Source organism: Salvelinus namaycush, chromosome 3, assembly GCF_016432855.1.
Source record: "Salvelinus namaycush isolate Seneca chromosome 3, SaNama_1.0, whole genome shotgun sequence".
NCBI classification, from domain to species: domain Eukaryota; kingdom Metazoa; phylum Chordata; class Actinopteri; order Salmoniformes; family Salmonidae; genus Salvelinus; species Salvelinus namaycush.
In genome coordinates, this window is record NC_052309.1 from 58,418,713 (window position 1) to 58,443,006 (window position 24,294).

The 24,294-nt window shown below is 42.1% G+C and overlaps 1 protein-coding gene across 3 annotated transcripts in view; it reads right to left on the reverse strand.

Moving 5' to 3' along the window:
• LOC120033465 (protein mono-ADP-ribosyltransferase PARP14-like) overlaps positions 1–22,855 on the reverse strand; it is a 28,119-nt gene extending 5,264 nt beyond the window's left edge. The window contains exons 1-12 of one of the 3 annotated variants that reach the window (XM_038979843.1): positions 22,628–22,855; positions 17,772–17,878; positions 17,535–17,559; positions 14,400–14,711; positions 13,706–13,933; positions 10,755–13,033; positions 10,231–10,461; positions 8,062–8,283; positions 7,854–7,938; positions 5,706–5,852; positions 5,445–5,507; positions 18–194 (exon numbers count right to left, since the gene is read on the reverse strand). In XM_038979843.1, the coding sequence (XP_038835771.1) occupies positions 18–194; positions 5,445–5,507; positions 5,706–5,852; positions 7,854–7,938; positions 8,062–8,283; positions 10,231–10,461; positions 10,755–13,033; positions 13,706–13,933; positions 14,400–14,711; positions 17,535–17,559; positions 17,772–17,878; positions 22,628–22,802 (4,051 nt within the window). In that variant the 5' untranslated portion in view covers positions 22,803–22,855. Of the gene's footprint in view, positions 1–17; positions 195–5,444; positions 5,508–5,705; positions 5,853–7,853; positions 7,939–8,061; positions 8,284–10,230; positions 10,462–10,754; positions 13,034–13,705; positions 13,934–14,399; positions 14,712–17,534; positions 17,560–17,771; positions 17,879–22,627 lie in introns of those variants that run through there. The other 2 variants (XM_038979834.1, XM_038979850.1) reach the window with 2 other exon arrangements.
• Between the last annotated feature and the right edge of the window lie 1,439 nt (positions 22,856–24,294).

Genomic DNA, 24,294 nt, shown 5'->3' on the forward strand with positions numbered 1-24,294 from the left:
TCTGTTTTGTAACTCACCTGTGCCGATAGCAGGGAAGGAGATGGATGTGAGGTTATTCTGTGCACACATTTGCAGTGCTCCTTTGACCGACTCCTGGATCTTCTTTGGGTCCGTCTGACCAACCATGTGGATGATCTTCTTACACCGCATGTTGCCCGGCTGGGTAAGTATCACTCCATTGTTAGGCTGGGCTCCTGGAAATATACATTGTATACATTAATTGTTTTACTGTACATTGATTTCAGTAGGCAGAGCAGTGCCCATATGTACTTGGAATTTAGAGATTCAGAACATTTCTAAGGGAGAGTTTCCTGATTGTATACCAGGACAAGGAACATATCTTGAGGCAAGTTTGTAGGTTCAAATACATTTTAAAAATCCATGACGTATTTTTTATATTTTCATGACAGGACAGTAGGAAGCAGAGGCTAGGGCAGTGGTTCTTAACCTTGTTGGAGGTACTGAACCCCACCAGTTTCATATGCGCATTCACCGAACCCTTCTTAATTGGAAAAATAAAATATGATTTTTTCAAATTCAAAACATAGGTATATATTTTACTGGTGCACAAAATGAACCGTGCATCAACATCAACACCGTGTGTTCAAAGAACAAAATCATCAAAACATGATTTTCACACAAAAACAAAAACATAATAATGAATATTTACTGCAAATCAGTGTGACTTCTGCTGTTGCCTTTCAGAGACCAGTTCAGAAATGCGCGGCTTCACCTTGGCAAGTGCCACTCTCATGTCATTTTCGCAACAAAGTCTGTTCCTTTTCTTCGTTTTTATGTCCAGCATCCTCGAAAAGGATTGCTCGCAAAGATATGTTGTAACAAACGGTATGAAAATCTCCAGAGCTTTCTTAGCAATAACGTTACCATTTGTTGACACCAAAACGTTGAAAGCGTTGTTGTTCTGAAGAGTTGCTGTTGAACCTGGTTCTGCTGAATTTCAATGATTTCATCGAGGTATTCATCATTGACATCTGTTGTCTCAACACTAAACGTGAACGGCTGTCTCACCCATGCTGGATATGACTCTCTTGTAGGGAAGTATCCGTCGAGAGGCTTTGCAAGCTCATCTAAGTGCGTGGCAATTGCTTGCTTCAGTTCCGCGGGTACAGAAATGTCTCCGATTCCAGATACATCTTCGATCTTACTTACACAGTCGTCCAGCAGGGGAAAGTTTGCGAAGTTATCGTTCTCTGTTCGTCGTTTCCATAACGGTAGCTTGTTTTGAAAAGCCTTCAGGTTTTCCTCCGCTTCGATGATGTTGACTCCACCGCCCTGCATCTTTTGATTGAGATGATTGAGAGCTGCGAAGATATCAGCCATGTACGCTAAAATGAGAATGAACTCAGAATGTTGGTGCTCTTGCAAAAACAGGGCTAATTCCACACGCACGGCAAAAACACGATTCAGCACCTGTCCCCGGGATAACCACCGAACGTTGGAATGGTACAGAAGAACCTCGAATTCAGAGCCCATTTCTTTACACAGCTCACTGAAGATGCGGTGCCTCAGAGCACTAGTTCGCACATAGGTCACGCATTCCACTACAATTTTTAATACTTCTGCCAGTTTGAGGCAACGCATGCCTGTGCAGAACACAATGCGTAACAATGATGTGTGGTGCATTGGCTTTCACTAGCGCACCAAAACCAGACTTTCTTCCCAGCATGACTGGAGCTCCGTCCGAACAAACTGCAGAAACCATATCCCACGAAAGATTGTTGTCTTTGAAGAAGTCATCCACAAGTTTCTTCACATCGGCTGCCTTAGTTGTTGTTGTAAGAGGCTTACAAAATAAAAAAATCTTCCTTTATCACGTCGTCTTTCACATAGCGCATGAATACAGCAAGCTGGCTTAGATTGGAAACGTCTGTGGTCTCGTCGAGTTGAAGGCTGAATTTTGCCGGGCTTGAAATCAGATCTGCAACTACTTGAGCCAAGATGTCTTTGCTCATGTCCTCTATTCTGTCGCTGATGGTGTCATTTGAAAGAGGAATTTGGGATAACTTAACTTCAGCCTCTTTTCCCAGCATGATATTCGCCATCTTCAACACAGCTGGTTTTATGAGTGTTTCACCAATGGTGTGTGGTTTGCCCTGCTTTGCGATCAGGTAAGCAACTTCGTACGATGCTGTGAGGATCGGTTTGTTGATGGGTACAAAGCCGAGAACAGGCAGAGTAGCCTTTTCATCGAATCTGGCTCTCTTCACCTTGAATTCAGCGAGCGTTGTGTTCTTGTATTTTCCATCTCCATGCAGCTTAAGGAAGTGTTCTCTTAGTTTTGCCGGTGCTAGACTAGAATTGCTCAACTTGGCATTGCAAATCATGCAGTTAGGACGCTGACTCCCATCACATTCCGTTATACATGTGAATCCATATTGTACATATTCGTCCGACCACTTTCTTTTTTTGCTCGACATAGTAAGTATGAAGGGATTAAAATATTAAGAAAGAAATCACAAGACGTACCATCACGACAGTCACAAGTCGACTACTGAGCGCACCAAATTCCCTGCAGCACAGATAGGCCAAGCGATGTAGCGTGATCACCTGCAGCCAATGATGGCCAAGCGGGGCGTGTCATCACGAATCATATTAGTCGGATGTGTGTCTTGACCTCCGCCGAACCCCTGAGACTGACTCACCGAACCCCTGGGGTTCGATCGAACCCAGGTTAAGAACCACTGGGCTAGGGAGACAGGTATGTACAGTTGAAGTCGGAAGTTTACATACACCTTAGCCAAATACATTTAAGCTCAGTTTCACAATCCCTGACATTTAATCCTAGTAAAAATATGGCTGTTTTAGGTCAGTTAGGATCACCACTTTATTTTAAGAATGTGAAATGTCAGAATAATAGTAGAGAGAATGACTTATTTCAGCTTTTATTTCTTTCATCACATTCCCAGTTGGTCAGAAGTTTACATACACTCAATTCGTATTTGGTAGCATTGTCTTTAAATTGTTTAACTTGGGTCAAAAGTTTTGGGTAGCCTTCCACAATAAGTTGGGTGAATTTTGGCCCATTCCTCCTGACAGAGCTGGTGTAACTGAGTCAGGTTTGTAGGTTTGTAGGTCTCCTTGCTCGCACACGCTTTTTCAGTTCTGCCCACAAATTTTCTATAGGATTGAGGTCAGGGCTTTGGAAGTATGCTTGGGGTCATTGTCCATTTGGAAGACCTATTTGCAACCAAGCTTTAACTTCCTGACTGTTGTCTTGAGATGTTGCTTCAATATATCCACAATTTTCCTCCCTCATGATGCCATCTATTTTGTGAAGTGCACCAGTCCCTCCTGCAGCAAAGCACCCCCACAACATGATGCTGCCACCCCCGTGCTTCACGGTTGGGATGGTGTTCTTCTGCTTGCAAGCCTCCCCCTTTTTCCTCCAAACATAACGATGGTCATTATGGCCAAACAGTTCTATTTTTGTTTCATCAGACCAGAAGACATTTCTCCAAAAGGTACGATCTTTGTGCAGTTGCAAACTGTAGTCTGGCTTTTTTATGGCGGTTTTGGAGCAGTGGCTTCTTCCTTGCCGAGCGGCCTTTCAGGTTATGTCGATATAGGACTCGTTTTACTGTGGATATAGATATATTTCCCATGATGTCAAGCAAAGAGGCACTGGTACACCTCCAATTGACTCAAATGATGTCAATTAACCTATCAGAAGCTTCTAAAGCAATGACAATTTTCTGGAATATTCCAAGCTGTTTAAAGGCACAGTCAACTTAGTGTATGTAAACTTCTGACCCACTGGAATTGTGATAGTGAATTATAAGTGAAATAGTCTGTCTGTAAACAATTGTTGGAAAAATGACTTCCAACAACAATTGTTGGAAAAATCTCCTAACCAACTTGCCAAAACTATAGTTTGTTAACAAGAAATTTGTGGAGTGGTTGAAAAACAAGTTAATGACTCCATCCTAAGTGTATGTAAACTTCTGACTTCAACTGTATGTTTCTATAAGCTTGGCACATCTAGCCACTGGGATTTTTGCCCATTCTTTAAGGCAAAACTGCTCCAGCTCCTTCAAGTTGGATGGGTTCCACTGGTGTACAGCAATCTTTAAGTCATACCACAGATTCTCAATTGGATTAAGGTCTGTGCTTTGACTAGGCCATTCCAAGACATTTAAATGTTTCCACTTAAGCCACTCAAGTGTTGCTTTAGCAGTATGCTTAGGGTCATTGTCCTGCTGGAAGGTGAACCTCCGTCCCAGTCTCAAATCTCTGGTAGACTGAAACAGGTTTCCCTCAATAATTTCCCTGTATTTAGTGCCATCCAACATTCCTTCAATTCTGACCAGTTTCCCAGTCCCTGCCGATGAAAAACATCCCCACAGCATGATGCTGCCACCACCATGCTTCACTGTGGGGATGGTGTTCTCGGGGTGATGAGAGGTGTTGGGTTTGCGCCAGATAGTGTTTTCCTTGATGGCCAAAAATTTTAGTCTCATCTGACCAGAGTACCTTCTTCCATATGTTTAGGGAGTCTCCCACATGCCTTTTGGCAAACACCAAATGTGTTTGCTTATTTTTTTTTCTTTAAATCAATGGCTTTTGTCAGGCCACTCTTCCGTAAATCCCAGCTCTGTGGAGTGTACGGCTTAGTGATCCTATGGATAGATACCCCAATCTCCGCTGTGGAGTTTGCAGCTCCTTCAGGGTTATCTTTGATCTCTTTGTTTCCTCTCTGATTAATGCCCTCCTTGCCTGGTCCTTGAGTTTTGGTGAGAGGCCCTCTCTTGGCAGGTTTGCTGTGGTGCCATATTCTTTCCATTTTTTAATAATGGATTTAACGCTGCTCCATGGGATGTTCAAAGTTTCAGATATTTTTTTATAACCCAACCCTGATCTGTTCTTCTCCACTGACCTGTTTGGAGAGCTCCTTGGTCTTCATGGTGCCGTTTGCTTGGTGGTCCCACTTGCTTAGTGGTGTTGCAGACTCTGGGGCCTTTCAGAACAGGTGTATATATATACACTGAGATCATGTGACACTTAAATAAAGTGCAATCTAACTAAGTGACTTCTGAAGGTAATTGGTTGCACCAGATCTTATTTAGGGGCTTCATAGCAAATGGCTTGAATACATATGCACGCACCACTTTTCCATTTTATATTGTTTTGAATTTTTTGAAACAATTAATTTTTTTCATTTCACTTCACTTCATTTCACAATTTGGACTATTTTGTGTATGTCCGTTAAATGAAATCCAAATAAAAATCAATTTAAATTACAGGTTGAAATGCAACAAAATTTAATGCAACAAGGGGGATGAATAATTTTGCTAGGCACTGTAGAGGGAGACAGAGAGGAAGGTTCGGCGACAGAGAGGAAGAGCACAGACAGTTTGCCGAGCCGAGGCTTGTTCAAATAGTCTTCTTTTTTGATCATATACTCTTTCAGATATATAGGTTCTTACCGAGTTGTTGGCATTCCGCTACTACAATCTGACCAGCCGCATCCAGAATGGCCTTAGATACCCCTGGAGAAGGAAGTATAAGATGAACAGAAGGGCTATAAAAATTGTGTACGAGGAGCTTGATAGTTATCAAATACAGCGTAGCCATAATGTTCTGTAATGTAAAGTTAGTACCTATTATTTGCTATGTTAACAATTGTGTAATGTACAGAAAAACAGGTCAACACCAGTGAAATGAGACAGAAGTAAGGTTAGATTTACCTGTCTGGAGACTGAAGGTGTTATTGGAGGAGTTGACGATGACATCAGTGGTCTCCTTGGTGATGTCTCCTGTGATGACCTGTATAAGCACCCCTCCCATCTTCGTCTCGTGCATCCCTGAGCTTGAAGTGATTTTAGAGAAAGGGCCTAGTAAAGAGGGAAGAAAAGTCAAGCCAATTACATAAGGGACCTCGGTCGATCCACAAAATGGATGCCTTTTGGACATGCACATTTTTAAGCAATGAACTTTTAAATATCTCTTCTTTCAACATTAATTTGCATGGGGGATATGTTTAGCCTATGGACCCCCCCCCATTTCAGACATTAAAATCCTATGAACTAAGAGCATTTTATCTGCACGTGTACCACACTGTCTGTCAACCCTGTTACGGACACTTATTCAACTGCCTAACTATTGTTTAAAAACATGTTTGCGATAAATCCAACATTGTCTCATTGATCAAGTATCCCTTGTACAGATAAACTCACATATAATATCAAACTGATAAAGTTATGTCATGCTGTTCGTAATGACGCAGCGCACTTCGAGTTCCACATATTTTAATGAAAGTGAAACTTAAGCTAATACAAAACAAAATAAAGAATAACTGTCACGGTTTTCTTCCATAGGTGAAGGAGAGGACCAAAATGCAGCGCAGCTAGTGTTCAACATGTTTAATTAGACGAATAAACGGTAACACTAATACAAATAACAAAATAACAAATGTGAAAACCGAGACAGCCCTATCTGGTGCAGACAAAACACAGAGACAGGAAACAATCACCCACAAAACCCCAACACAAAACAAGCCACCTATATATGATTCTCAATCAGGGACAACGATTGACAGCTGCCTCTGATTGAGAACCATATTAGGCTGAACACAGAAACAGACAAACTAGACACACAACATAGAATTCCCACCCAGCTCACGTCCTGACCAACACTAAAACAAGTACAACACATAAGAACTCTGGTCAGGACGTTACAATAACCGAACCGTGATGACAATGTAGTGCGAACAGGCAACTAAACATAAACAATATCCCATAACCCACAGGTGGAAAAAAGGCAACTTAAGTATGATCCCCAATTAGAGACAACGATTACCAGCTGCCTCTAATTGGGAATCTTACACAAAGACCAACATAGAAAAATAAACCTAGAACCCCACATAGAAATAATAAACTAGACTAAACACCCCTAGTCACGCCCTGACCTACTCTACCATAGAAAATACAGGCTTTCTATGGTCAGGACGTGACAAGTTACCCTTGGGCCTCTAACAGGCTTGACAATAACAGGGTGAAGATCAGTCATTACTCCTCATGGGGTGAAGAGCATGGGACTACCCATCTAGCACATCAAATTTGGAGAACCATATGTTTCTGAGAGCTTGGTGAGAGTGTGGTTGTCCTATGGTTATTTTGCATACAACCATTCCATAACGTTTCATATAGGTTTCCTCGTTCTATTTAAAGTAATGTTCTCAAATTGATCAGAGAACGATAAGAAACAACGTTCTTCTGTGGGAATTTCAGTACTTTAACATTACGCTTTCTGCAGGTTTCCTCGTGGTTCTTTTTAGTCATGTTCTCAGAACATTTAGAAAACTTACCATAAAAACCACAAGAAAACATTAGTAACGTTCAAAGAACGTTATTTAAAAACATATATTCTGTTTTCAGCATCAACAGAACTCTATCTTCTATCTTGTTAAGTGTGTTCTTAATGTGATCTTAATGAGTGCTTGTTTCCTTTCCCAGGGGTTGGAACCAAAATGATTTCCAATCGTTTTGTTCTGAACAGAAACGCAATTTTTGTTGGTTTCATTCCACTGTTCCGACCAGGAAAATAAAGTTATGAACCGGTTCGAACCCAAGAAATGTACTGGTTTATATCACATCTTACCTTAGGAAACCATAATTTGTCAAAATATACATATATGAATCTCGTAGTCCTCTATAGCTCAGTTGGTAGAGCATGGCGTTTGCAACGGCAAGATAGTGGGTTCAATTTCCAGGACTACCCATTCGTAAAACGCATGCCCGCAAGTCGCTTTGGATAAAAGTGTCTGCTAAATGGCATATATTTAAATGGCATATATTATGAACATATTTAAATGGAATATATTATTATTAACATACCTTTACTCTGTTGACTGGATGCTGCTGAGCCCCTTGACGTTCCCGACTGGGTTGTGAAACCTTTGTTAAATTCATCAGTGAAAGCCTGTGAGCAAAGTTAGAAGCAATTAAAAGAGGAAAACAAATTGCACCTTGAAGCAGAAAAGGGTTTTACATTTGACAGTAGTTTTATCGACTATATTATCGACTACTATACTCTTTTCCTTACCTGGATCGTCGATGCATCACCTGGGTGGAGGATGAAGACCACCTCCTTCAGGTGCTTGGGGTTCTTCTTACTGCTAAACTTGAGGACTTCTTCCAGCATCAGAGAGGCCACCAGGTCTTTGGGGAAGCCCAGGTTTCCCGTGCCGATGGCAGGGAAGGTGATCGAGATGAGTCCCTGATGCTCTGCCTCACTCAAGCACTCTTTCACGATCCCGCTCAATATCTAGGTACATTTCAGTTAGACATCAGTAAGACGTGGTTTAATACTACGTAGTACAGGGCTCTCCAACTCCTGTTCCTGAAGAGCTACCAACCTGTAGGTTTTCACTCCAACCCTTATCTAGCACACCTGCTAAAATTACCTGGTTGAGGAGCTGAATCAGGTTAGATACAACTGGGGTCAGAGTGAAAACCTACAGGACAGTAGCTCTCCAGGAACAGGGTTGGAGAGCCCTGACCTAGTACATCCTACCTAGGGATATGTAATTTCATCAAGTGTCGGACATTACATTACTTACATTTTATAGATATTTTATATATAGTGCATTTGTAAAGTATTCAGACCCACTAACTTCTCCACATTGTGTTACGTTACAGCCTTATTCTTTCACTCGTCAATCTACACACAATACCCCATAATGACAAAGCAAAAACAGGTTTATGTAAATGGTTGCAAATGTATTGAAAATAAAAAACAAATCACATTTACATAAGTATTCAGACCCTTTACTTAGTACTTTGTTGAAGCACCTTTGGCAGTGATTACAGCCTCAAGTCTTTTTGGGTATAACGCTACAAACTTGGCACACCTTCATTTAGGGAGGTTCTCCCATTCTTCTCTGCAGATCCTCTCAAGCTCTGTTAGGTTGGATGGGGAGTGTTGCTGCACAGCTATTTTCAGGTCTCTCCAGAGATGTTCGATCGGGTTCAAGTCCGGGCTCTGGCTGGGCCACTCAAGGACATTCAGAGACTTGTCCCCAAGCCACTCCTGCGTTGTCTTGCCTGTGAGCTTAGGGTCGTTGTCCTGTTGGAAGGTGAACCTTCGCCTCAGTCTGAGGTCCTGAGTGCTCTGGAGCATGTTTTCATCAATGATCTCTCTGTACTTTGCTCCGTTCATCTTTCCCTCGATCCTGACTAGTCTACCCGTCCATGCCACTGAAAAACATCCCCACAGCATGATGCTGCCACCACCATGCTTCACCACAGCGATGGTACCAGGTTTCTTCCAGATGCGACGCTTGGCATTCAGGCCAAAGAGTTCAATCTTAATTTCATCAGACCAGAGAATCTCGTTTCCCATGGTCTGAAAGCCCTTTAAATGCCTTTTGGCAAACTCCAAGCGGGCTGTCATGTGCCTTTTACTGAGGAGTGGCTTCCGTCAGGCCAGTCTATCATAAAGGCCTGAGTGGTGGAGTGTCCGCAGAGATGGTTGTCCTTCTTTAAGGTTCTCCCATCTCCACAGAGGAATTTTGGAGCTCTGTCAGAGTGACCATCGGGTTCTTGGTCACCTCCGTGACCAAGGTCCTTCTCCCCCGATTGCTCAGTTTGGCCGGGCGGCCAGCTCTAGAACGAGTCTTGGTGGTTCCAAACTTCTTCCATTTAAGAATGATTGAGGCCACTGTGTTCTTGGGGACCTCCAATGCTGCGGAAATGTTTTGGTAACCTTCCCCAGATATGTGCCTCGACACAATCCTGTCTCGGAGCTCTACGGGCAATTCCTTCAACCTCATGGCTTTTTGCTTTGACATGTACTGTCAACTGTGGGACCTAACATAGACAGATGTGTGCCTTTCCAAATCATGTACAATTAATTAAATTGAACACAGGTGAACTCCAATCATGTTGTAGAAACATCTCAAGGATGATCAATGGAAACAGGATGCACCTGGGGTCTGAATACTTATGTAAATAATATTCTGTTTTCTATTTTTTTATACATTTGTAAAAAAATATATAAAAACCTGTTTACTCTTTGTCTTTATAGGGTATTGTGTGTAGGTTGATGAGGGAAAAAATATATTTCAGCAATTTTAGAATAAGACTAACGTAACAAAATGTGGAAAAGGGAAGTGGTCTGAATATTTTCTGAACGCAATGTACACAACAAATACAGTACAAATACACAAAAAATGAAACTATATATCCTTAGATAAGGAACAACATAATTTACCTTCTGTGGTGCTCCTTGTCCATTGTCCCAGTGAGGGGCGATGGTATGAAACACCCGCTTGCTCTTCAGGTTGCAGCCAGTGGTGACAATGACTTCCCCAGCCCTTCCGGCTGTGCCCTGTTGGTTTACCAGAGTCTGAAGTTGGGGGCCAGCAGCGGTGAGGATGGCCTTGGAGACTGCACCATGGTTAAGTGCTAGGTCCTCACCCACGGTGTTGACCACAACTTCTGTCTGTAACAGTAAGATAATTTAAGAGTTAAACGTGCAATGTATTTGTTTACACATGGCAAATAAACTTGAAACAGATCTATGAAAATCTTCAAGTTGCATGTAACTGATTATAAACTGGATTGTCATTCAATGACAACTTGTATATGGTACCTCAACACAAAGGGTTCATGTCTGACTACACAAAACTATTGGCTCTTCTGATTTTATCGTCATGAAATCGAAGACATTTTTAACTAAGACTATTGAAATGTATACAATCAAAGTGAGCCAAAGTAACATTGGAAACAATTTACCACAGCATCTTGGATATTCCCTTTCGTCAGGGTAATAGCTAGCCCCTCTTTTGTCTGCACACTTGAACCACTTGTGCGTTGAACCCGATTACCAGGCTGGCTGTGTGTAGCTATGGTGGGTCGATTCTCTCGTGGATGACTAGTCCCATGGCTCCCAAACACCTTCAGCACCGCTGCCTCCATAGCCTGGACTGTCTTGTCATCATTGTTCACCAGATGGATCTTCTTCAGAGTATTGTACCCAAACTTGTCGTCACAGTATTCTTTAACCGCTTTGACGATGGTGTCTGCACACAGGGTCAGAGGAAAGCCTAGATTCCCGGAGCTAATAGCAGGAAGAGCCACATACAGGCAGTTGTGGGTCTCTGCTAGATCCAGACTCCCTTTCACCGCCCTCCTCAACTGTCCCATGGCCTTCTGGGGGTTTGCCTGGTCAAACCTGGGTCCCACTGCATGAATGATGTGCTTGCAGCGGAGCTTCCCTCCTGCACTAGTGATGACACTGTCCCCTGGCTTGAGCTGACCCTTGTTCTTGATGATCTGGTTGCACTCATCCTGCAGTTGAGGGCCAGCAGTATCCAGAAGAGCTCCTGCAAGACCGCCATTGTGCTTCAGGTCCAGGGCGGCGGCATTGACAACAGCGTCTGCAGAATATTTGCACATGTCTGCTTTGCAAACGGCTATCTCCACCCCATCAGGTGTTTGAAGCTGGTAGGTAGGTTTCATTCCTCCTCCTGCTAGCTTTATGCCTTGTCCGCCATTGGCATCATACTCTTCTTCAATCAGCTGGACCACACAGCCTGTCTGATTCATGACTGTGTCAACATACATGGGCTCATTGTCCTGGAAGAACTTCTTTGCTCCAGGCTTGGAGATTTTCAAGGCGTCAAAGAATGTGGAGGATACCAAGTTTTCGAATATTTCCTTGCAATCTGTTACGTGAACTCTGGTGCCACTCAGGTAAATAGCCTCATCCTTGAAAGAAACTTTAACTCCACTATCTCTGACTTTATCAGACCAAGCATCCCTGTGTTGTTCCTGGATGAATTTACCAATAGCCTCAGGCTTAACTTCGATAGTTTCGTCAACATGAGCATTTTGGTGTAAGAAATCATCCAATTCATTCCGGACTAAGAGAACCTTTTCCTTGTAGCCAGACACCACCACTTGTTGTCCTGAATAGGCACCTGATGTCTGGACCATAACTTTCCTGAAAGGAGTGTTTGAAGCTTCCTCCAAACGGTTGGCAATATCCTTCCACTCGGACATCCTCAGGAGATCGGAGTCTTCTACATCTATGTATTGAGAAATCAAAAGCGTATGCAGTTGATGTTCTGCTTCGCACAGGGCCTCCTCAGAGACTGCCAGAAGCTGCACTCCTTTTCTCTCTATTTTTAGTGCTGCATTGATGCTCTGTAAGGTGAGAAGGGAACTGGATAGCTTTTCCTGGTTTTCTTCCTGCAGGAACTCAAGGACGTAGTCATCCAATTCCACCAGCTTTTGTTTCAGGGCTACTACTTCACCTGCAAGCTTTCTGTTAGCACACAACACCTCTTGCATCAACCCATAGATGGTCACACTCTGGCTCTCTTGATTATACGTCAGCTTCAAGTCTGGGAATTCACCAACAATCTTGTCCAGCAGGCCGCCATGCAACAGTACCTGGTAGATTGATGGAACCAGAGGGAACTCCTCTGTTATGCTCGCCTTCTCCCTCTTGATTCTTCTAGATATCCTGTCCATGATCCCATCCAGTGTCTGCCTGAGCCGGTCCACATCTTCTACCAATCCTACCACTGCCAGAACACCTCTGGTCTCTTCCTGGACTACCATCACGGCCTCCCCAGACACCGCCTTGAGGATCTCCCCTTCAGACTCTTCCCATGCAGTGTCCTGAACCTGGAGCTCCAATGATTTAAAGTTAGACAAGGCTTGGATTAAAGCAACTTTGGTGGTGTCCTTCCATTGTTGTAAGTGCTTGGGTTTCACACCCTTCTGTTTGAGTAGAGATGGCAGTGGGCTTAACTTGATGGTAGGTTGTTGGAAGTCTACATTGCAGAAGTTTTTGGTCATTTCCTTGTGGATGGTCTCTGCAGCTTCCTGGTTGTCACAGAGGTATCTCCAAATTGCCTGGTTGATGTTTTCGGTGAAGGCAGAAGGGAGTTTCAATGTGGGTCTGTCTTTGCCGTACAAGGCCGTTCCCAGAGAATCATAGAAGGGGAAAGCCTTGAGAGGCTGCTTCTCGATGTAATGTGGCTTCTCTAGGACTCTGTGAACAGCTAATAAAAAACACAAAATATTGGATTATTCCTCATACATTATGAAATATAATTTTGTCATAACATATATAACATAACTATGTAGTACCAAGGACGGTAGAAGTAGGGGGGGTGGCAGGAGAGGCAGCCACCCTGCTCTACCGCACCTTTGATGTGTTAATGGTATAGTCATTGAAAACTGGACACTGACTGTAGACCTAACTTCTCACATATAGCCAAATATAAAATTCACTATTGGAGAATTAAGTATTTACTGCAGTAAAATTATACACCAATTGATAATTTTGTCTTAGGAACAAGAGGGAGAAATATGAGCAATTTTTTTCACCATCTGAATGCACATGTGCCTGTAAACATGATATTTTAAGCGATTTTGACTTACATAAAATCTGACAATATGAAGAGAGACAACTACTTTACCGATGTCAACTAGAGTATTGATGCATTAATTCTATCTATAAATGTATTCTTGTAGGTACCGATTCAGTTAGTCTTCTAGGGCAACAAGGTATGACCGAAGAGAAACTGCATATAGCCTATCTAATTATAGACAAGTTGAGTAACAAATAGTAAATCATTATTAGTAGAAACATACCTAAATAAGGCATACATTTTTTTTGCCCCTGCACCCTATGGAAAAATCATTCCGCTTTCTCTTAGTACTGTTTTTACCTTTAGGATCTTGAAAGGTGAGGATTGCTGATTGGTCCTCTTCATTCATTTCAGCGTCTTCCACCTCCTCGCCCCCTTTTCCAAATAACAGTTGGAGGTGGTCTGAACTAACATTTGGATTTATGTTTTCAACTTTCACTTTTGTGGTGAGTTCCAGGAGTTTAACAGATAGTTGTTTCTGTCTGAACATCCTGTTGCTGGTGCAGCTGGTGATGAAGTTCTCAGTCTCTGACAAATAAGATAAGTAGTAGAATATGCTGATGAGATATGGCCTTGCTTTCAAGAGATACTAAGTTATAACATTCAGTAAATAGTTGGTGTCTTTGATGACGTGTTGTATGTAAAAGGAATAAAATTCCATACCTCTCAAAATGGTATTTACATTTTAGTCATTTAGGAAAATTACAAGCAGTAAATTCTATTAAAGGTAGACTCAGCGAGATTACGTAAATGCACAAAGTAAACAGCAGTATTGGGTTGAAGAGCGAGGCAAAACTTCTCAGCTGTTTAAGTCCCGTAGCGTCCACCTTGTAGCAGTGTGATGTGAACCTGTGCGCATGCGCACATAATCTGTGTGAATGTGTGAGAGCAAAGTCTTGCATCGCCCTCATCGCAATATCTGCAGTGCTGCTCATGGCAATGTCATAATTCTATCTTTAAGGTGGAAAAAAAACTAATCATTCTTATTGTTTACCTTTTCCATTTTGGAAAGTCACAACAGCCAGGCCAGTGTCTAGGACAGGTGTCAGGATCTCCACACTGAAGGTTTGTGTTGCAGTAGGAGAGTCAGAACCAGAGGTGTTATACGCACTCAGGATGTTCTCTATCAGCATCTCCAGGAACTCCTTGTTCATGCTCTCCTCAATGTTCCCCAACACGGCTGAGGTGGACACCAGCTTGTCCTCGACTTCCATCGGTTCAATCTCCATCTCTGTCTGTGGCTCAGTAAGGGGAGTGTGTCCATCTCCATCCCCGCTCTTTGGTAAGTCTTTTGAATCAGTAGCAGCTGAGAATGATAAGACCATGTATTTTTGGAGGTGACTACAACTACTTTGTTGAATTCTACAACAACAACTGTAATACAACTTTATCAATGTATTATTAACCACTGCTTAGCCAAATCAGTTATAGTATGTTAACTTAACCATGATATAGAATGCAAACTTTTGTGTCGTATAGTTAAACATTATATATAATTCTAGAAAACATTCCTTTCACATACACTAGTGGTTCCCAAAACGTTGTACTGCGACCCATTTAACCTTTTCAAATGTTATTGCAAACAGCCCAATAAAAAAACTAATATATACAGTGGGGAGAACAAGTATTTGAAACACTGCCGATTTTGCAGGTTTTCCTACTTATAAAGCATGTAGAGGTCTGTAATTTTTATCATAGGTACACTTCAACTGTGAGAGACGGAATCTAAAACAAAAATCCAGAAAATCACATTGTATGATTTTCAAGTAATTAATTTGCATTTTATTGCATGACATAATTATTTGATACATCAGAAAAGCAGAACTTAATATTTGGTACAAAAACCTTTGTTTGCAATTACAGAGATCATACGTTTCCTGTAGCTCTTGACCAGGTTTGCACACACTGCAGCAGGGATTTTGGCCCACTCCTCCATACAGACCTTCTCCAGATCCTTCAGGTTTCGGGGCTGTTGCTGGGCAATACGGACTTTCAGCTCCCTCCAAAGATTTTCTATTGGGTTCAGGTCTGGAGACTGGCTGGGCCACTCCAGGACCTTGAGATGCTTCTTACGGAGCCACTCCTTAGTTGCCCTGGCTGTGTGTTTCGGGTCGTTGTCATGCTGGAAGACCCAGCCCAATGCTCTTACCCAATGCTCTTACTGAGGGAAGGAGGTTGTTGGCCAAGATCTCGCGATACATGGCCCCATCCATCCTCCCCTCAATACAGTGCAGTTATCCTGTCCCCTTTGCAGAAAAGCATCCCCAAAGAATGATGTTTCCACCTCCATGCTTCACGGTTGGGATGTTGTTCTTGGGGTTGTACTCATCCTTCTTCTTCCTCCAAACACGGCGAGTGGAGTTTAGACCAAAAGCTCTATTTTTGTCTCATCAGACCACATGACCTTCTCCCATTCCTCCTCTGGATCATCCAGATGGTCATTGGCAAACTTCAGACGGGCCTGGACATGCGCTGGCTTGAGCAGGGGGACCTTGTGTGCGCTGCAGGATTTTAATCCATGACGGCGTAGTGTGTTTCTAATGGTTTTCTTTGAGACTGTGGTCCCAGCTCTCTTCAGGTCATTGACCAGGTCCTGCCGTGTAGTTCTGGGCTGATCCCTCACCTTCCTCATGATCATTGATGCCCCACGAGGTGAGATCTTGCATGGAGCCCCAGACCAAGGGTGATTGACCGTCATCTTGAACTTCTTCCATTTTCTAATAATTGCGCCAACAGTTCTTGCCTTCTCACCAAGCTGCTTGCCTATTGTCCTGTAGCCCATCCCAGCCTTGTGCAGGTCTACAATTTTATCCCTGATGTCCTTACACAGCTCTCTGGTCTTGGCCATTGTGGAGAGGTTGGAGTCTGTTTGATTGAGTGTGTGGACAGGTGTCTTTTATACAGGTAACGAGTTCAAACAGGTGCAGTTAATACAGGTAATGAGTGGAGAACAGGAGGGCTTCTTAAAGAAAAACTAACAGGTCTGTGAGAGCCGGAATTCTTACTGGTTGGTAGGTGATCAAATACTTATGTCATGCAATAAAATGCAAATTAATTACTTAAAAATCATACAATGTGATAAAATGATGATAAAATTACAGACCTCTACATGCTTTGTAAGTAGGAAAACCTGCAAAATCGGCAGTGTATCAAATACTTGTTCTCCCCAATGTATATATTTTTAAATCAGGTCTTCAGACACAAACCAATAGGAATCCCCCACAACCCTGCACCACTTGAGAAATGCTGAGATATGATTTTAGCCTACTAACCAACAGCTGGCTTTTTGAAGCCAAGTAATTCCTGCTGAGGAGCATCAACCTCTGCCTTCCTCTTAGCTGACGCCATGAGCTGGCTGTCAATTGGCTCCCTATAACCTGCTGAATTGTGGGTAACAATTCACTTAAAGCCTGCAGGTGTTATGCTTTATAACATGTAAGCATGTAAGAACATACACTGAGTGTATAAAACATGTAAAGAATACACCCCCGCCTTGCTGTCAGAACAGCCTCAATTCGTCGGGGCATGGACTATACAAGGTGTCGAAAGCGTTCCACAGGGATGCTGGCCCATGTTGACTCCAATGCTTCCCACAGTTGTGTCAAGTTGGCTGATGTCCTTAAGGTTGTGGACCATTCTTGATACACATGGGAAACTGTTGAGCATGAAAAACCCAGAAGTTCTTGACACAAACCAGTACCCCTGGTACCTAATACCATACCCCGTTCAAAGACATGTATATGTCATGTCTTATAATACCACCATTTCTTTTAATAACACAAACGTTTGCATAGAATGGCATGTTGAATAGTTTAATATATATATTTTTTTATTTAACTAGGCCAGTGAGTTAAGAACAAATTCCTATTTACAATGACAGCCTACACCAGCCAAACCCGGACGACGCTGGGCCAATTGTGCGCCGCTCTATGGTACTCCCAATCACGGCCGATTGTGATACAGCTTGGATTCGAACAAGGGTGTCTATAGTGACGCCTTCAGCACTGAGATGCAGTGCCTTAGACCATTGCGCCACTCGGGAGCCCAATATGAGTGTTTAATATTGCCTGCCTTGTTAGCTGCCAAACACTATAGATGTTTTTCCAAAAATTAAATGTTTGATACTTGCCTGAGGTAATAGGAGACTGTGTTTCCTAAATATAAAAAAAATATTGTGTTATGTATTTAATACAGCATTGAGATTGGCCAACATAGTCACATGATTGGCTATAAAATTGTCACTTAAAACTTAGAAAATTCAGAACAAAGACTCAGTTGGTAAAAATAGGAAACTGGTAGTGCATCTGCACAATCTGGCTGTAAGAGAGAGGAATAGCCTATGGTTCACAATCAGGAAACTACTGACCTGTGCACTCTTTGGGACATCATCTGATGGCAGACCAATGGTCAGTTTCAGCACACCTCGATCCAACCTGATCTCGTGCTCCTGCTTCTCAAGAACTCTATGCCTGACTGTGCATGGGACAGAAAAGAACCGCTACTAATGATGCAATGTTCAAAACACATTCAGCCATGAATAACAATGTAATAACAATGTAAGGGACAGTTCATAATTTACTGGGGAGGGAGTCCAGAATAGGGGAAGGTTGTCAAACTTTTTTCTTTGCTTTGGGGAGGGTTGTGTGTTTTTTATTTTATTTTATTGGGCACAGGGGAGGGTACCGTGTATTTTGCCTGGTTTACATTTGCCCTTTTGCAGGTTTTACTATATACAGTTGAAGTCGGAAGTTTACATACACTAGGTCGCAGTCATTAAAACTCGTTTTTCAACCACTCCACAAATTTCCTGTTAACAAACTATAGTTTTGGCAAGTCGGTTAGGACATCTACTGTGTGCATGAAACAAGTCATTTTTCCAACAATTGTTTACAGACAGATTATTTCACTTAATCACAATTCCAGTGGGTCAGAAGTTTACATACACTAAGTTGACTGTGCATTTAAACAGCTTGGAAAATTCCAGAAAATTATGTCATTGCTTTAGAAGCTTCTGATAGGCTAATTGACATAATTTGAGTCAATTGGAGGTGTACCTGTGGATGTATTTCAAGGCCTACCTTCAAACTCAGTGCCTCTTTGCTTGACATCATGGGAAAATAAAAAGAAATCAGCCAAGACCTCAGAAAAGAAATTGTAGACCTCCACAAGTCTGGTTCATCCTTGGGAGCAATTTCCAAAGGCCTGAAGGTGCCACGTTCATCTGTACAAACAATAGTACGCAAGTATAGACATCATGGGACCACGCAGCAGTCATACCGCTCAGGATGGAGATGCGTTCTGTCTCCTAGAGATGAACGTACTTTGGTGCAAATCAATCCCAGAACAACAGCAAAGGACCTTGTGAAGATGCTGTAGGAAACGGGTACAAAACTATCTATATCCACAGTAAAACGAGTCCTATATTAACATAACCTGAAAGGCCGCTCAGCAAGGAAGAAGCCACTGCTCCAAAACCGCCATAAAAAAGCCAGACTACGGTTTGCAACTGCACATGGGGAAAAAGATCATACTTTTTGTAAAAATGTCCTCTGGTCTGATGAAACAAAAACAGAACTGTTTTGCCATAATGACCATCGTTATGTTTGGAGGAAAAAGGGGGAGGCTTGCAAGCCGAAGAACAACATCCCAACCGTGAAGAACGGGGGTGGCAGCATCATGTTGTGGGGGTGCTTTGCTGCAGGAGGGACTGGTGCACTCCAAAAAATAGATGGCATCATGAGGGAGGAAAACTATGTGGCTATATTGAAGCAACATCTCAAGACATCAGTCAGGAAGTTAAAGCTTGGTCGCAAATGGGTCTTCCAAATGGACAATGGCCCCAAGCATACTTCCAAAGTTGTGGCAAAATGGCTTAAGGACAACAAAGTTAAGGTATTGGAGTGTCCATCACAAAGCACTGACCTCAATCCTATAGACAATTTGTGGGCAGAACTGAAAAAGCGTGTGCGAGCAAGGAGGCCTACAGACCTGACTCAGTTACACCAGCTCTGTCAGGAGGAATGGGCCAAAATTCACCCAACTTATTGTGGGAAGCTTGTGGAAGGCTACCCAAAACATTTGACCCAAGTTAAACAATTTAAAGGCAATGCTACCAAATACTAATTGAGTGTATGTAAACTTCTGACCCACTGGGAATGTGATGAAATAAATAAAAGCTGAAATAAATCATTCTCTGTACTATTATTCTGACATTTCACATCCTTAAAATAAAATGGTGATCCTAACTGACCTAAAATAGGGATTTTTTACAAGGATTAAATGTCAGGAATTGTGAAAAACTGAGTTTAAATGTATTTGGCTAAGGTGTATGTAAACTTCCAACTTCAACTGTAATTTCTTCCATCCTAACCAGATTTCCTCATCTGCTTGCATGCACCTCCCCTATATCAAAGTGTTATGGTACTTCCCTTATAGGGCTGGGCGATATGGCTAAAATATCATATCATATGGTATTTTTCAAATTTGACAGTATTTTATGTTTTTGATTAATAAAAGTTCTAAATTTGCTTTATGAGTAGTGATTGACCATAGGGTGGCAACACATATATTCTAAATTATTTCAATGGGTCTTTCTCCACTCTGATTGTTTTATACTGTTCAATTCAACTTCACCCTAAAATAATTTCCTGCACTCATTTAAGATCATTTCCACACTGCCAAGATATGGGCAAAAATACCTTATTTTTAACCAAATGTTGCAATTGCGATTTAGATCAAAACACTTGGGTGAACTTTTGGAATCATGGAAATAGAATGTTTATTATAATTCTATAGTTAGAATATAAATAATAGTGGGCACATTCAATAGTGTGTTGTTTGACATGACAAGGAATGAAAACGTCATGGAAGAGTTATTGTGACAGGGTTGAGGAACCAAATTGATGTTCTGTATAATCTTTGGCTACATTAAATCTTTACTCATATAGCCAACATATTCATGCTTCGCCTATTCCTCTTTGATTTAGAAGATACTGTTGCACAAACAACATGCTGATTTAGGCCTCCACCATCACTGGTATCAAGCTGTATTAGCTAGCTACGTTTGCTCTGACTCAGTACTTTTATTAACTTAGCTAGTTAGCCAGCTAACTAGCGATTAGCATTAGTGGCTAACACAATTTAGCTTACCTTGCTAAGAAAATACAAACTAGCTGTTTGCAGATGTAAGAAACACAAACTAATATTGTAATTATAGAACGCTTGTGGATGTATATTAAGATCAAATTGGAAACAACATTGTTGTCATCAACATTATTGCATGTGCTGCATTGACCATGGAGACTTAACGAAAGTGTCGTTGTCAAGCAACAACAAATGCGCTCCTTGAGTGACAGGGTGGGACTAGGTCTGTGTGGAAATTGCCGTGGAGAGAGATAGAAAGCGGAGGGATGACTCAAATTGCGGAGTAAACTATACAAATGGACGTTATTCACGGCGTATCACATTTAACAAACCAAACATTCAAATAGCGTTATAGAAGGTAAAGTAAAAACCCAAACCGGTCCGTGCATCAATATCTGTATATAGTAAAATACGGTATACCACCCAGCCCTTTGCCATATGCACTACGCTTTTTCGCACGCCAACTGTAACTATACCACAGGTCAATATAGTCTACCAGTCTGTCTATCCTGCCCGCTATACACCATTCATAGTGACAATAGTGGTAGGTGGATCGTTTGTCCAGATCTGCAATAGGCTAACTAGCAATCATACCACACATAAAATCATGCAAAGCTGCTCCAATTTTCAATATAAATCCACATAACAAAAATGAATAGCTGATAGGCAACGGAGACGCCAGGTGCGTCATTGAGCAAAAAAGAACAGTGAAGACATGAAAAGCTCCACTATTGATCTTGTTTAGAGATCTTGTTTACCCAACAAATTGACCACAAGATGCCCAAACAGAAATAATATTTGTCTAAAACATAATAATTTCAAATCTTGCTTACATTTGTATATGATCACGTGTCTCTATTATTCGTGGAGGTACTTGGGAAAAGATTCCCCAAATTAAAATCCATTGTAGCTGATTTCCTGGTGTTACATTTTTTTGTCTAACAATGAAAAATAAAAAATAAATAAAAAATAAATATATATAATTTTTTGGGGCTCAGAAAACATGGGGGGGCGAATAAAACCACCGCAGCCAGTTGGGGGACCCTGGTCTATTTCATTGTGGTGTTGAAAATGAAACGCAAACCATGATAGTGTAATGACCCTGGGTTTATAAGCGCGGAAATCGACTCTGCCACACGAGCATGCTTTTGCTGCACAGTCGATAGCGCGCCGGACCTCGGGCTAGAAGGTCGAGGATTTGAGACCTGCTCCCTGCCTGTTTCATTACATTGGTGTCAGAAGTGGGATCCGACATGCCAATCAACCTGCTATCTGCCAATCACGGGAATGCCTGGAATGTTCTGATGCCAGGCATCCTGGTGGTTGGCGGAGTGGCGTGGAGGGGGGCTGGGCAGGGGGATGGAGCATTGGAAGTTAAGACCAGGTTTAGCCGTTGTTCTTTCTCTTATGTCTGGGCTTCACAAGAGAAGGTCACGGTTGGCTTGTGGGGTATCTTTCATTTATTTGGCATGGGCTACGGCCAAACAGTAGCCTGTGTAAAGTTGGGTTAATAAACCGTCAATTCGTAAACTCCATCCTCTGTCTGGACAATTGTTCCTTTATGATCTAGTCAGGTCATTACAATATTGAACAGTGGAGGCTGCTGAGGTGAGGACGGCTCATAATAATGGCTGGAACGGAGTTAATGTGTTTGATACCATTCCATCGATTCCCCTACAGCCATTACCATGAACCCATCTCCCCAATTAAGGTGCCACCAACCTCCTGTGATATTGAAATGCCGGAAGTCGGTATGCTTTGCTTATTGGATGTGTGGTGCATTGGCACAGAAACACAGACATTTGATTTGATCCCTCAACCTTCTGGCCCGTAGCCCTGCGTGTCATCGGCATGCCACAAAATAATGCTATGTAAAATTCGATATCCACGTTTATAAACACTGGATCGCTACCGTTATTATTTGTGGTTGTAAACATTATTTTGAGTTAATCATATGATGGGCAGGGTAGGCACAAGTACATGTCGAATTTCCCTAACAACATTGGTTGAATGTCATGTCTAACCAATAGATGATACAGGCCGTTTAAAACAAGCATTTGCAATTGATATATCACTTACCCTCCTCCGTTTTGAACCGCACTACTGCTTCTTGTCCATCTTCGTATTCCACAAGACAATCACCACCGTTAGACTTTTTACTTTGGAAATATTTTACCAACTTGTTTTTCAGTTTGGGAATATTGGGATTCCCCTCCAACTCAACAAGCAGGGAAAATGCGTAGGCTTCTGCCATCCTGCCAGAACAACTTCAAATGACGAACATATATATTCACTGTGGATGCGGTAGCGGGTAGCCTATCAGTTTAGTTTCGCTTTTGATTCTGGTGAAACCATGTTATATGTCATTGCAACTTGATCGGTATCGCCCATCACCCTATTTTATCCTGTGCATTGCCGTCTGGAAAATTGCTTTATTATTGAAAGGAATAGCCCTACACTTGCCAAGTGTATGAACACTTTCTTACAGTGTGCATAGTTCAAATTATTAGTATTGTTTTTTAAGCCTATTTCTTTGCATACAAAAGGGGGCGTCTTCTTTCTGATAACTTTCACTAGTTTCCTTCAAAGTTGCACTATGCAGAAATCGCTACGCCATTTCCTGGTTGCTAAAATTCGAATAGTTTGCCTCATTTCAGTTTGTGACAAAACAAGCAAGTATAGAATCATTGTACCGTCTAAACCGCTGTGAAATATATTTTCCTTAACCAAAAATATTGTACTTTCAGCTGTTTGAACGTAAAATACTCAAAAACAAAACTTAAGAACGGAAGCATATAAATAGCACACATAGAACAGATATACCGCTTTTTAGACTTGCTTTCAACAGTGGCTTGTATTCATGGATGCCAAGAGAAACCAGTCTTCCCCCAAAAATGTACCAACCAAAACATCTTTTTTTTTTTTTTATGTATCTTTTGTGTTTTTGTGTTTCATAACTGTCTTTCAATTCACAAGAGGCTGGATGTATTTCACTAGAGAAAGCATCCGAGCGAGAGAAATAGTGCCCCTATTTCTCAGTATGTGTAGCCCATCTTCGTTTGAATGTTAAATGACAAGACAGAGGCATTGATGTGAGTAACCAGTCTTGTTCAGTACATTGCAAAAACACTGGAGTTGCAGTAATTAACATTTACCAACAGATGGCATCACTGTGCCATCTTAAATCCATAACATCTTCCCTTTTATAAAATAGGACAGGAGCTGTCAATTCCCTAACAAAACAAATCTAGTAATAATTACCAACATGAAGAAAAAAAACCTAAACTGTTCAAGTAACAACTAAACACATTTTGATACTCTCTTCGCTTTTATCTCTGTCTGTCAACAATCCCTAATGGGAAACCTACAGATGAAGTGTTTTTGGTGGCTGGGACAGACGCCCGCAGTGTGAAAAGACAGGGGGCTTGTCTGCGAGGACTGCGGATTCCCACACAGGCGTGTCACCTGACTGTCTAAGGTGAGTATTGATGGGCGAGGGAGCGGCCGACCTGTGATCCCCTGGCTCTTCGCCCTGTGCCTCAGGCCCCATGTGACTTGCTGGGGTTCCGTCTTTTGTCATGCGACCCCTATGACCATCAGGGTTCTGAGTAGGCGCTGGCTCAGCAATCCGAAGGTCAACCCTGGTACAGTGATCCATTCACTTCGACCAAGTAGGAGCGTGGTGCCACTTTCTGTACACAGGATCCGAGTCTCCAGAGGCCCGTCCGGTCCCCTGGTAGTGGCTT